This window comes from Pogona vitticeps, chromosome 5, assembly GCF_051106095.1.
Source record: "Pogona vitticeps strain Pit_001003342236 chromosome 5, PviZW2.1, whole genome shotgun sequence".
Classification (NCBI taxonomy): domain Eukaryota; kingdom Metazoa; phylum Chordata; class Lepidosauria; order Squamata; family Agamidae; genus Pogona; species Pogona vitticeps.
The window spans coordinates 182,033,038-182,048,034 of NC_135787.1; the positions used below are offsets into that span (position 1 = coordinate 182,033,038).

The 14,997-nt window shown below is 42.3% G+C and overlaps 1 protein-coding gene across 4 annotated transcripts in view; it reads right to left on the reverse strand.

The window, feature by feature from the left end:
- Positions 1-9,432: 9,432 nt before the first annotated feature.
- The window catches only part of EPS8 (EGFR pathway substrate 8, signaling adaptor), a 167,052-nt gene continuing 161,487 nt past the window's right edge, over positions 9,433-14,997 (reverse strand). For all 4 annotated transcript variants that reach the window (XM_072999777.2, XM_072999774.2, XM_072999776.2 and 1 more), the window contains exons 20-21: positions 12,703-12,832; positions 9,433-10,852 (exon numbers count right to left, since the gene is read on the reverse strand). In XM_072999777.2, the coding sequence (XP_072855878.2) occupies positions 10,739-10,852; positions 12,703-12,832 (244 nt within the window). In that variant the 3' untranslated portion in view covers positions 9,433-10,738. The remainder of the gene's footprint in view (positions 10,853-12,702; positions 12,833-14,997) is intronic.

The window sequence follows — 14,997 nt, forward strand, 5'->3', positions numbered from 1 at the left end:
CAGTCAGACACCCACAACATGGGAATGCCCAGCTCCTGATGTAGAACCTAAGTTGTAGCACAAGTGGCAACTATAGGGCTGTTTCAGGAGACAGAGCTTGGACAAGATGTACAGACCTACTCCAGGTTACTGGCACCTTTGCCCATCAATGTCCAGTCCCCCCCCCCCCCCCCCGTAGCCTGTCTTCATAGCTGCCTTGCTCATAATATCAAGCGAAGTGCAGGCAGCTGTATTTTCGCCCTGCTGCTCTCATTGCATGCTTCTCTGGAGGAGAACGATTCCACAGGCTGTGACAGCAGTATGATCGGGTCTGTGGTTGTACAATAGAGACTGAGGCTGTGACAGCAAGGAAGAGAGTGGACAGACAGAGTGAGGTTCAACCTTTTTCCTCTAACTTGGACCCTGGCTATGTGTTGAGAGACATTCTGGTTTCTTGGTTGCTGATAACAAAATTTTGCAGGGGGATAAGATGAAAGATGCAGTCACCATCATATTTCTCCCATCAGCACCCCTTTCTATTTGGGGTGAGCAAGGTCTGGGAACAATTTTTGCAGCCCCAGGACCCTCCAGGAATCCCTCTCTCACACATTCTAACACACACAGAGACTTTCTCTCCTGTCAAGGAGGCGCAAGAGGGAATAACTCCCAAACTTATGGCTCCAGAGTCAGCTACCTATACTACTGAACTATCCAGTACTTCAAATTTGGCACAGACTTTTGTAGGCTACAGCCCATGTCGGCGTATGTATGCTGTATAACCTCACTAGACAGACATTTGTACAGTGTGCAGAGGACAGGAGGTGGAAATGGCTTTCTTGCTAAAGGAAAGTGGAGTTTCAAGTGGAAGAAGATGTTCAAAACAATCCTGCATGCTTCCTGATCTTGCCTAAAGGCCATGATAACCTTTCCACCTTGCTGTAGAACTGAGACTCTTATATTGGAGTGAAATGAAATGTTAAAGGAGGCAATAATCCTGCCTAGCATCCTCTCCCTGAACTCAACGTAAGAGTAGGGACATCAGACATGCTGTGCAGTAACACCACCCACTCACTCAGTATGCATAACCTTCAATGAGCACTTCCAGCCAAGCCCCATCTGTCTGCAGAATTTGTGCGTGTTGGCACCAGTTGCTGTTCTTTGTATCTGGCCTTCTGCGCACCTGTAAGTAAGGGGAGCACCACGGAGATCAGCTGATCAATCTCCTCTCCATTCTCCCAAGGATCAGGGATCATAGTGTGGAAAAGGAACTTTTTTTGATTGCAACTCTCAGAAAATTCCAGGAGTTGCAATCCTCGCCTCCAAAAAGCAATTTCTCCATTTTCTGCTCTGAACCCTCACAGAGTGATGGAGTTAAGGAAAACTGTGTGTGTGCAAATGGATCCCCCCCAGGCTTATTAGCAAACTTAGGTATAAATAGGATATTTGTACAAGCAGTAGGATGTTCATTCCAAAATGCATTTTCATTTAGCAGAGCGAGTCATCCATCAACAGCATGGCTACGGCTATCTCAAGAAAATGGGTTTACATTTGCCTATTTGAGTTAGAAGACTTGACAGTACAAACTCTGTGCATGTTAATTACTCAGAAGTAAATCCCTGTAACGGAAAATTAAGTGCACGCAAGACTGTAGCTGGATTCCCCAGGGTGTCGGGTCTTTTCAGTTTTGTCTTAAGAATGATGCACCCCCCCTCCCCTTGCCAGGTTGCGTAAAAAGAAATAACTTCTTCCAAAGCCATGCAACAATTCAAGCTCCTTCTTTGGACCAACAAGCCTCTGATGTGCCTCGAAATCAGTGAGAGCAAATTTTGTGGCATGCAAAATATGGCCAAATTCCTAAGAAGCATGCACTGTTCTCATTTTGGAATGAAGAGGGAAAATCCCTCGGGCCAGCTAGCTTGTTCTTCAGTCGGAGACACTTGCATGTGTGATATTTTGCAGCCACCAATATATGTGCATTTGGGATTTTGAACAAAAACAGACTTTAAAGAACTGAGTCGCTGCAGATTCATTGCTAGCCGTTGGGCTGCTACAGTCTGAGAATGGTGAATCGCACATGCTTGATTAAGTCATGCAGCTCTTTGTACAGAATATGCTGTCACTGAGCATCATTACACATCTGAGCATCTGCTTGCTAAATGGAATAAGGAGACCAGACTGCTAGAGCTCAGACTGAAAGCCAGCCATCCTTACTTCCTCAGTTTGGGATCTGGACACCCCCTGTTGCTTTTAAGAGTTAGGTCAGCTGCAGATTTTCATTCTCTCTACCCCTCTCTGATGGACGTAGATCTTGAAAGGCTGTTATGGGGAAATCTGGGGGAACAAGGGGCCCATTTTTTTCCTAGCTTCGCTCAAAGCACAAACACAGAACACTACAAACAAATAGCTTTGCGATCTGGAGACCAAACCCATAGGTCGTTCCTCAGAGTAATGGTTTGGGTTGCTAGTTAGGCTTGTCGTAACCCAGTGATGGTGGGCATACGGTCGGGTTGAATTGTTTTGCAATCCATGGAAGGGTGGGAGTGCACACACCTCTGATTATGTTGAGTTTTGTTTTGTTGGAACTGTTCTGAGTTATTCAGCATTGTGTATTAAAAGTATTTCTGTGTTAGGCTTAGCTTCTTCGGGATTGTAGAGTATAGAAACTGAACTTGGAGCCAGAGCTGTATGAACATGAACGAAAAAAAAAAAAAGATCAAAGCAGGAAAAAAAATTGTCTTCTGGGTATTTCATTTACAGGGATTGTGGGGCGGGGGAGGGTCATTGTCATTGTACACTCATTTACAAAACTCATGGTAGAACATGAATCGACAACATCAGTGCCTTTCTACTATAGTAATAATGATAGCTATGTGCTGCAAAGTCAATTCTGATTTATGGCAATCTTTGTTCCGGGTTTTCCAGGTAGAGAATACACAGAAGTGGTCTACTGTTCCCTTTTTCTGGGAGCGTTCCGGGACTGTGCTTGCCCAAGGCTACTCAAGCTGGCTGTACTCCCTGGAAGCACAGTTCGAACTCCCAATTTCTGGCTCTAGAGCCAGACAGCTAAATTGCTGAGCTAGAGGTTCCCAACATCATCTGTCATACTCTATGTGTGTGAGAGAGAGAGGATGACAGGATGAATGATAAACTTTGGAGAGGAAGGAGAAGGGATGGATGGATGGATGGATAGAAACAAAGGGGGAGAAATAGGTGGGTTAATGCTAGAATCTCCTTGCATTTGGTTTCAACAGGCCTTCCATGAACCATGTAATTACAAAATTGTGGGGGGAAAATGTGTTCCCCCCCCAAAAAAGGTAGTGTCACATTCATTCCAACCCCCCCCCCGAACATGACCCAAACATTGCATAAGAAAAATTGTGCAGACAGAATTCAGGAGGGAAACCCATCAAATGTATTCTAGCTCACTAGGTTAATTTTTTAGAAAAGGTATATGTGTTTCAACAGTGTGCTCTAACTTAGCTGCCTTTAAAAAATATGTACAAAGAGTGAACTTGGTTGAGTGGCAAGAAATAGGAAAAGTGTATGAGAAAAAGGGTATGTCTGTGCCATCAAATCAGAACAGACTTACACCGATCCTACTAGGGCTTTCAAGGTAAGTTATCTAAGGTTTTACTGTGAGTTTCCATAAATTTCTGCAAACGGGAGGTTCAGACCCTGGTCTCCTGAGTCCTAGTACATCACACTATCCTCTACACCACATTTGGTATCACACTGCAATTTTTTCAAGGTATGTATAAGCGGCCACAATTCATTGACAAAAGCATCTTGGGGTAAGGTCTCCTCTTAATCAGAGAAGTGGCACTCTATTTTCTGACCTTACCTAGAGTTAGACTAAGCATGAAGGGCAGCTGAATTGGGCCATATAAACAACAGACGAATAGGTATTTCATATAATTGGAGTTTTTTTAAAAAATTTCCGTTTAGGCCAAAATAGACCCAAATCTTTTACACGACAACTCGAAGAATTTGCAAATGTGGCCAGAATCCTGTTGTGTAGAGTAAAAACCCATAACTTCCAGTTGATTCCTATCTAGCAAATAAAAAGTGCCTGCCACGGTTTTGGGGGTGGGCATGGCTTGGTGCCTGATCGGGTGTCCCTGAGAACTGTGGCAGGGACTTTTTATTTGCCACACAGAGGACCGAATTTTACAAATTCTCTTACACTAAGCAACAGGATTTCAGCCAATATACTATGCCTAAGAAAATTCATTTCTCTCTCCAGGGTATTTTAAGGACTGCAGCTGTGCTCAGACATAAAAGGAAAGCTCAAGTAAGAATGTGGCCAATGTCATAGTCATGCTACTCAGAAAGTCCGGTGACTTCGGCCCGGTAATCCCTGCCTCCATGACACTCCTGCCCTACAAGGGCAACCAGGCTACAGAAAACTCTTTTTTGTGCATTGTGTCTGGCCCCTCCATTTTTAAAAATAGTGACAGCCTTCCCTTGTCTGTACTGCTTCCGTTTAGAGCAGGAAGTGCCATGTTCTTAACATAAATTATATTCATTTGCATTATGCATTTTTAACTGGCTCCATTAAGCTGAAAATAAAAGCTAAAATAAATTGAATAAGTCCAGGTGTGTGGCAAAAGAATGCAATGTTTTTCAATGTCTTTCTGTGCCAGAACCCTGGAAGCAGGTCTCATGTAGGGTTCTTCAGATATGGGTAGATATGGGTCTTTGATGCCACATCTGTGATCCTGGAATATATCCTGGAATATCACATTTAAAGGTTTCCGCTGAAAAATCTCCTTGCAGATGGAAATGTGAAGGAGCAGGCAACCAACAACATGTCCGTAAATGTGTCATGTAGAATAGAAAGCATATGAACCCTCATGTGATGCACAGGTCACAGTCCATAATTTTGAAGGTTTCTTATCCTACTGTTGTTCTTGTTTAGTCGTTAAGTCGTGTCCGACTCTTCGTGACCCCATGGACCAGAGCACACCAGGCCCTCCTGTTTTCCACTGCCTCCCGGAGTTGGGTCAAATTCATGTTGGTAGCTTCGATGACACTGTCTAACCATCTCATCCTCTGTCGTCCCCTTCTCCTCTTGCCTTCACACTTTCCCAACATCAGGGTCTTTTCCAAGGAGTCTTCTCTTCTCATGAAATGGCCAAAATATTGGAGCCTCAGCTTCAGGATCTGTCCTTCCAGTGAGCACTCAGAGTTGATTTCCTTTAGAATGGATAGGTTTGTTCTCCTAGCAGTCCCAGGAACTCTCAAGAGCCTCCTCCAGCACAACAATTCAAAAGCATCAATTCTTCAGCAAGCAGCCTTCTTTATGGTCCAGCTCTCACTTCCATACATCACTACAGGAAAAACCATAGCTTTGACTATGCGGACTTTTGTTGGCAAGATGATGTCTCTGCTTTTCAAGATGCTGTCGAGGTTTGTCATCGCTTTCCTCCCAAGAAACAGGTGTCTTTTAATTTCGGGGCTGCTGTCACCATCTGCAGTGGTCATGGATGCCAAGAAAGTCAGATCTGTCGCTGCCTCCATAAATTCCCCTTCTATTTGCCAGGAGGTGATGGGACCAGGGGCAATGATCTTAGTTTTTTTGATGTTGAGCTTCAGACCATTTTGCGTGCTCTCCTCTTTCACCCTCATTACAAGGTTCTTTAATTCCTCCTCACTTTGTGCCATCAGAGTGGTATCATCTGCATATCAGAGGTTGTCAATATTTCTTCTGACAATCTTAATTCCGGTTTGGGATTCATCCAGTCTGGCCTTCCGCATGATGTATTCTGCATATAAGTTAAATAAGCAGGGAGACAATATACAGCCTTGTCGTATTCCTTTCCCAATTTTGAACCAATCAGTTGTTCCATATCCAGTTCTAACTGTTGCTTCCTGTCCCACATATAGATTTCTCAGGAGATAGATAAGGTGGTCAGGCACTCCCATTTCTTTAAGAACTTGCCATAGTTTGCTGTGGTCGACACAGCCAAAGGCTTTTGCATAGTCAGTGAAGCAGAAGTACATGTTTTTTTCTGGAATTCTCTGGCTTTCTCCATAATCCAGCTCATGTTAGCAATTTGGTCCCTGGTTCCTCTGCCCCTTTGAAATCCAGCTTGTACTTCTGGGAGTTCTCGGTCCACATACTGCTGAAGCCTACCTTGTAGGATTTTGAGCATAACCTTGCTAGCGTGTGAAATGAGTCACAGCCAATCAAGTGAGAATGGGAAACTTACAAAGAAGAATCTGGCAGTATAACTGCTAAATAGGGGCTTGGCTAGGAAAGGAGCCCTAACTGCCAGATATGTCTTGGCTAGGAAAGAAACCAATTAGCTTCTGCTGAGAGAAGCGTGGTTGGGTAGGGTTAAACTCTATATTTTCTTCAGGTTGAGGAAAAGTCCTAGAAGAGGTTAGGTGTGCTTTTGCAAGTTTAATAAAAAGCAAATATCCTCTCAAGAAGGAACTAGCATTCCGGTGACCTGTTCTGTTGAAATCCAATGTGAGGTTCACGTTGATTCCCTGAATCAGTAAACCTGTTATGGAATCATACTGTGCCTTTAATAGAACTGTCAAAAATTCATCCGTGGATTGAGAATTTAAAAATAAACTAGTTTCCGTTCTATATTTTGCCTTAGTCCATATTTATGTCCATATCCGGGGATAATCGGTTTTGAGGAAACCCTATAAATATTATATATTAAGCTCCAGCTTAAGTGTTACACTACCAGCAATATATAGCATCAGTACTGATTACATCTTCTCTTAGGAAATCCCAAAGATTAAGAATAATCACCGTGACTGTATAAACTTTGATCTCTCTCGGTCTCTTTCATGTTAACCAACCTCTCATTTTCAGTGCGGAAGTGTCATGCCTGCCACACAGTTGATCCCAGATGTAGTACAGCTTTCCTGGATTATATCACTTGTCTTTTTTTGAACGCTGGAGTTGTAAGAACACATGAAGAACACAGGCTAGCTAGTCTAATCGCTTGTGAAAGCCAACAAATAGGATGTGAATACTACAGCACCCATTTTCCTCAGCAAAAAAACACCCCCACCTCTTTTCCCTACTCCCTTTTAAAGCTGTCCAAGTTGGCATCCATCATTACACCTTCTGGTAGCAAACCCCATAATATCACTACGTGCTGTACATATATCCTTCCTTTCCATCTTGAATCTCTCATGTCACAGAACCCTGAATTCTGTGAGCCTTGCGTTCCAAGTACTGAGAGGAAAGGAGAAAAGCCTATTCCGGGCAACCTCCACACCACGCATAATATTATACAACTCTATAATGTCTCCCCCTACCTTGTGTCTAAGCTATCTAGCCTAAAATGTTATCATGCTCTAAAGTGTGGCCACGCCACAGGCTTGTCTAAAGCAGTATGATTTGGACTGGTGTGATTAAAAAAAATTTTTTTTTCATAATTACACTCAAAATTGAATTTGTTAGAGGCACAGGTTTATGGGGTGGTAGGGTGTTTTATTTTATTTTGGACTATATCCCCCAGAATGATGATCATTGGAAGAAATATCAACAACCTCAGATATGGAGATGATACCACTCTGATGGCAGAAAGTGAGGAGGAATTAAAGAACCTCTTAATGAGAGTGAAAGAGGAGAGCGCAGAAAACGGTCTGAAACTCAACATCAAAAAAACTAAGATCATGGCCATTGGTCCCATCACCTCCTGGGAAATTGAAGGGGAAGATATGGAGGCAGTGACAGATTTGACTTGCTTGGCCACCCTGATCACTGCGGATGGTGACAGCAGCCACGAAATTAAAAGACACCTGCTTCTTGGGAGGAAAGCAATGACAAACCTAGACAGGATCTTGAAAAGCAGAGACATCACCTTGCCAACAAAAGTCCGCATAGTCAAAGCTATGGTTTTTCCTGCAGTGATGTATGGAAGTGAGAGCTGGACCATAAAGAAGGCTGCTCGCTAAGGAACTGAAGCTTTTGAATTGTTGTGCTGAAGGAGGCTCTTGAGAGTCCCCTGGACTGCAAAGAGAATAAACCTATCAATTCTAAAGGAAATCAACCCTGAGTGCTCACTGGAAGGACAGATCCTGAAGCTGAGGCTCCAATACTTTGGCCATCTCATGAGAAGAGAAGACTCCCTGGAAAAGACCTTGATATTGGGAAAGTGTGAAGGCAAGAGGAGAAGGGGACGACAGAGGACGAGATGGTTGGACAGTGTAATCAAAGCGACCAACATGAATTTGACCCAACTCCAGGAGGCAGTGGAAGACAGGAGGGCCTGGTGTGCTCTGTTCCATGGGGTCACGAAGAGTCGGACACGACTTAACGACTAAACAACAAACAACAACATATCTCCCAGAACTCCTCAGGCAACTTGGGGAATTCTGGGAGTTGTAGTAAAAAACTACATATCTGCATACATCTAGTATTTGCTGGTTTTTAAAGCAGCTGTACACTGGATTGACACCGCCTATCAAGCTGCAGCTTAGGTCCCATAATCATATATGCAAATATATGGCTCAAATAGGCATCATTTGCCACTTATACTGATTTTCATTCGCCATTTTAATGCACAGTCCCCCAACGGGGAGATAATCTTTGCAATTTTTTTTTTGTTCTCAATGCCTTAAGTAATTCAATGTCATTCACAAACTTGGTCATGTCTTGTTTATCCGTAACCCCAAGTCATTTATGGATAGATTAAAAAACACTGGTCCTAAAACAGAACTCCAAAGGGTCTCACATTTATATGGTTCCATTGCAAGGACTGGTTATTTCTTCCAGTTTTCTGGCTTCTGTTCCTTCACCAGTCCATATGAGGAGTTCTGTTCTAGTTATCCCATGACTGTTAAGTTTGCTCAGGAGTCTTCGGTGGTCGAATTTACTAGAATCTTTTGGAAAGTCTAAGCAACAGCCACCCAATCACACCTGTCTAAACGTTGATTGAATCTTTCAGAGCACTCTAAAAGATTGGGAAAAGGTGTACCCTTGTCAAAACCACGCTGATAGTTTGTTTGTTTTTTAAAAAAACTGGCCCTGTCCTTCTATATGCTTAACAAATACTTTAACTCATATTTACACAGAACCCCTGTTGAGCTAACTGGCCTCTGTGATTTTTGGCCTGCCTGCTGGTATAGAGGGCTATCCTGAGGGAAAAATTATATATTTAGTAGATGAGCAATATCACATTTGAGTTCTTTAGAAGTGTGAAATGGGTACTATTTGTACTTGTCGATTTGGTTGTTTCCCAATTTGTCAGTAGGATCTAGAATGTTCTCTCTCTATATGCGTCAATGTCCAATTCCCCTTTTCAGGAAAAAACACTTCAAGCAGAGGTATCTACACTCTGCGTCTTCTGCAGCAAAGACAGAGGAAAATAATAATAATAATAATATCATTTAATAAAAGAAATAATATAGCTTCCATGCAATTCTTTTGAAACTGAAGAACGTACACTTTTTCCCTTTTATCATGAAAGATAAAGCAAAGCATTTCAAGTACATCAAAGAGTGTTTATTGCAGACTATTGGCTGAGTCATGTGAAAAAAGGCACCATGAAAAGTAATAAAACTAGGTACTTAATTTCTTCTAAATGACATGATGGGGTTTTGATGCCTTTATATACATGTGCTAGAATAGAACATTTTGCATGGAGGAAATAAAAAGTTCTTGTTCCAAAAACAAACAAACAAAAAACCCAACCTAAAACAAACTCTGGCATTTACTAGATATTTTTAATGCTTGAGATGGGCATACGTTAAAATATGTATGTAGGCAATGGACATTTTCTCTCTTTTTTAAACACTTACAAATGTAGTCTCCATTTCCTCCTATAACTGGTGAAGTTAAAGAAAAAAAAAAGCACAATAGTCTTAAGAGATAATACTGTGAATGACCATATGAATACCCAAAACAAGGACCAACTGCCCCCCCCTTTTTAAAAAAAATGAGATTTGTGCTACTGTTTCCTTCACTGGTATCTTTATTGGTTTGTGCTTATTCCCACTGGAACAGCATTAAAATTCAAATCCAGAATAAATTATTTTGCTATTTACACATCCATTAAGAAACCGTCTCATGATGCTGTCCAAAGAATTGAGTCTGTGCTTATGTAAGATTAGGGTTGCTGTAGGTATCAAAAACATTTAACCTCTAGTTGTTGGCATTCATGAACTTTTAAATAAATTTTGACATCTCTTGGTGATAAGAAATAGGAGAGAGAGAAAAGCCACGTCTGTGGTCTGTAATGATGGAAAGAGTGAAAGGATCTCGTCACAGTGAAGCCCTTTGAAACCCCATAGAATCCAAGAGAAGAGCTGTACAAATATCCCTAAACTCCCCATTGAAATCAATGGAACTCTGGCTGGATCATTCCCTTTGGATTCCTGCTGGACCCAAGATTTCAGCACATTTTATTAGCCAGCTCAGTGTCTATGAATGGCTCAAAGCAGCAATGTGATTTTGCCTGTTCGGGTCAAAAAGAAGAAAAAGATGAAATGCTCATTTTTTTTCCCCACTAGCCTTAGGGGGCAAAAGAACCACCCAAAACATTTCCTTTTTGAATATACTTTTACATCCCAGGAGAGAGAGAGAAGGCGACCGAGGCCTCCCCTCACTTCCCATTCGCATGCGGTCTTTATGGCATCAACTTGTATTGAGATAAATAATAAGCAACAATCATCCAGGCATTTCCCTTTCATGGCTTCCTAAAACAAAGCATGATTGAACAATGCCAGAAACAATTGGGGGGGGGGGGTTCCTCCGTTTTTTTAGATCAAAGAAAATACAAAAGACATTTTAGTGCCCACTGCTCTCATCAAAAGACTCTACGCCAGAGTCGGTGGCAGCCGCACTGAGTTTCTCTTGCCGCCTTCTCATGATCTCCTGAAGTTCTGAGCTTCCACTGTTAGCCTGGATGAATCAAAGAAGGGGGGAAAAGATCTAGGTTAATATACTTTCACACAAACATCTTTTTCTGAGCCATAATGGTTTTATCCATGAAATATCCAGAATCTGAAAAGTTGACCGCTTGCGAAACGGATTTGTCAGGGGAGATATGACAGCACGATTCAAAGGCTTGGAAGGTAGTCCTACAGAGGAGGGGCAGGATCTGTTCCTGATCATCCCAGAATGCAGGACATGTAATCATGGGCTCGGGCTACAGGAAACCAGATTTAGGCTGAATATCAGGAGAGACTTCTTAACTGTTAAGAGCACTACAACCATGAAACCTGTTACTTCGGGAGGTGGTGAGCGCTCCAGCGCTGGAGGCCTTCAAGAGAAAAATAGGACCACCATCTGTCAGATCTGCTTAGATTTGGATTGAACAGGGGGTTGGACTTGATAACATGACCTGACCCTTGCCACTCAATTGTTCCATGAAATTTAGGAGTGCCCAGGCTCCACAAAACCTTTGAATTGATTTAAAGCTGAGGTGTACCAATAAGGAGAAGCATTAGGTGCAGCCCTTATGAACTACATCATTTCAGAAAGGCTTGACTGTTCTCTGAAGTGTACTGATGGTTCAGACTGTACCTGCCTAGGAAGAGTACACTGAAAATGTGTGCCTCAAAGAGAAAAATTGGTTACAGCCACTCCCTATAACAGGGTGGCTTTTTTACGTTCTGTGTAGTCTACATTGGCTTGGGCATGTTGTGAGAATGGCTGATGGTCGGATTCCAAAAGATCTCCTGTATGGAGAATTAGTGCAGGGAAATCGCCCCAGAGGGAGACCACAACTGCGATACAAGGATATCTGCAAGCAGGATCTGAAGGCCTTAGGAATGGACCTCAACAGATGGGAAACCCTGACATATGAGCGCTCAGCCTGGAGGCAGGCGGTGCATCATGGCCTCTCCCAATTTGAAGAGACCCTTGTCCAGCAGGCCGAGGCAAAGAGGCAGTCCCGAAACCAGCAAAATCAGGGAGCTGGACAGGGGACAGATTGCATTTGTCTTCAGTGTGGAAGGGATGGTCACTCTCGAATTGGCCTTCTCAGCCACACTAGATGCTGTTCCAAGTCCTCCATACAGAGCATGTTACCATAGTCTTTGGAGACTGAAGGATGCCTAACTACGGTAACTGTTTGTTTGCTTGTTTTATTATGAAGAGCGCTTTTCAGTGTCTCATCTGAAGCGGCACAATCCTAGGAGAGCTGCATTGTGCAATTCTGCTGATTATATGGCTACATCTTCAGACAAACGGCTATTTTAATTTATGTTTGCTTCGGTTCACCACAGCTTGCCATACAACCAAAGCTGGCTGAGGGGTTATGGAATCTGTGGACCAGAAACTTTTTTAAAGCTCTGATCTTAACAATGATTGGAGGAAACAAGTTAACTTCCAGTCGTGATTCACGAAAATGACTTGTTTCCACGAAACACAGTTAAAATTAAGCACAGTTTAGGATGCAAATACAATTACCATATTTTTCGCACCATAAGACGCACTTTTTCCCCACAAAACAGGGGGGTGGAAAGTCTGTGCGTCTTATGGAGCGAAGAAAACAGATTATATTTTCCTGTTTTCTTCTCCTAAAAAATTGGTGCAATTTATGGAAAGGTGCATCTTATGGAGCGAAAAATATGGTAACTTGCTGTATAGCTTGAATGGAAGGTTGTGACCATCCTAGATCAGATCAGAAGAGAACAAAGAGGGGTGCATGCAAGCCCACTAGGACCCACTTCACATGTTCAACACTTTGTGGAAAACACGCAGACTGAATAAGAGCCTCTCAGAGGGGAAATGAGCTTAGTATGTACCTCCAATGCAGCTTTCTGAACGGTAATTTGGCTATAGACCCTCGCTCCTTCAGGGCACACAGACTTTAGTTCATCTTTGTTGAGGGAGAACAGTTGAGCGCCGGTCAAAACTCCAAGGCTGTTGACGGTCCTGTAGAATTAACAACAGTGCATGAACAGCAATGATTTTGACACCTAGGTCACCTAAACCTGGGGACGTGGTGGCGCTGCGGGTTAAACCACAGAAGCCTCTGTGCTGCAAGGTCAGAAGACCTGCAGTCGTAAGATCAAATCCATGCAACGGAGTGAGCTCCCATCACTTGTCCCGGCTCCCGCCAACCTAGCAGTTCGAAAGCATGTAAATGCGAGTAGGTAAATAGGTACCACCTTGGTGGGAAGGTAATGGCGTTCCGTGTCTAGTCGCGCTGGCTACGTGACCACGGAAACTGTCTATGGACAAAACACTGGCTCTATGGCTTGGAAACAGGGATAAGCACCGCCCCCTAGAGTCAAACACCACTGGATTAAATGTCATGGGGAACCTTTACCTTTACCACCTAAACATGGATGCTGTAGCCATGACCTGGATCTTAAAACTGGATGAACCTTTGATCTCACAGTGAATAGGTTTATTTAACTGTCCTCTTTCCCACCCATCCCCATTTTGAAGCAGCAGGATTTCACTTAAATTCTGCTTGCTATATTCATTTACTGTGCACCATTTCTGAAACTGGACCACAATATTTGATATTCCTAATACAATCCATGCATATATTTTGATTCTTCTGCATTCAATAAAAATTCCTTATTGAAACAGTTCTGTGTGAAAGTGGATTCCTGTAGCCAAGCTGTAAACCCCATTTAACTAAGGCTGGGGTCACACTGGAAATATGAATTTATTTCTGTTCAGACTTTTTATAAATCAGGTTCAAGTCATGTGGTATTTAAACCAGTGGTTATGTTCACATGTACTGAGTGGAAATCCATTTATTTCTCGTGATTTAAACTATTTTTGGCATCCACACAGCTCAAATCTCATTTCCACAAAACCGAATTGAATTGAATTGATTTTAGAAGTATTTTAACAAGCCCCTTCCAGACACTTGGGGGAAAAAATCAGTTTGCAGCCCACAGAAACTGATTTCACCCTTGTGTTGTGTGAATGATAACATCTAAATCAATTTAAATGACGCTTAAATGCAGTTCTTATTGTCAGTGTGACCACAGCCTAAATTGGAATAATTTAAACTATGGAGTTAACTTCATTTAAATATTGATTTCTTATTGATTTCTTTTGTTTCCTTTATTTCAGACTTTATCCCCAATACAGGATTAATCATTACAAAATGACTAAGAAACACATACAATTAAAACCCAAGGGTTGGAAACCTCATCTTTATCTATTCTGGCAGACGTGCAATAGCATAAATCGGTTGGTAAATTCTTACTAGGTCAAGAGCTGCCATTTGTGCCAAATCATACAACAGCTGCTGTGATTTATACTGCTCCTCCAATAGCTGTTACTTAGGTATACCAGCTTAAGCCAAATGGCCTAAATCTCAGCAGCAAACTGCTGTTAATCAAGGAGTCAATGTTTACATTCTTTGCCATGCATAACTGCATGACTTGATGTGCAATGAGGAATATAAACATGGGCTTCTTAACTACCAGCAGAGGATTCTGGCTCCAAAGTCATAATATAAAAAGGCATAAAAAATTTAAATCATAGGGACTTAGCTGATTCCAACGACTAGTGTATTTTAAAAAGAGAAATTCGGATAACACTTTTTGTTAGTCTCAGCTGTTTAAATACACTGGAAACTCTGAAGCCATGGGAAAAATCTTTACACACAAACGCAGAACATATGCTCCACAAGGTTCTGCTCTGCTCTGTTGCGGAGATAATGCAGGACTCCTGAAGGCTACACTAGCAAAGCCACAGATCCAGTCCTTTCCACCAACCTAGCATAGTTATCAGCTTACCCCTGGTGGAAGACAGGGTGCCCGTTACCCAAGGACAAGCCTGAGTAAATATAGAGAAGCTCGTATGCAAAGAACAGCCCTTCCTAGCACCATGATCACATGGAATAGCTTTGATTTTGATTTGGCACAGGAACTGCTTGCATCGGTGTAAAATCACAGTTCTTCCATTTGTGTGTGTGTGTGTGTGTAAAAGTTAAGTTTCTGTTATTAAATCACATCCTAAAAAGTTGATAGAACAGTCAAGTCTCACTTTTTTTTTCAAGAGGCCTACAAGCTTTCAAAATAAAATATCACCATCATGATGACATGAGTATTTCAAGTTGCAGAAAGCAA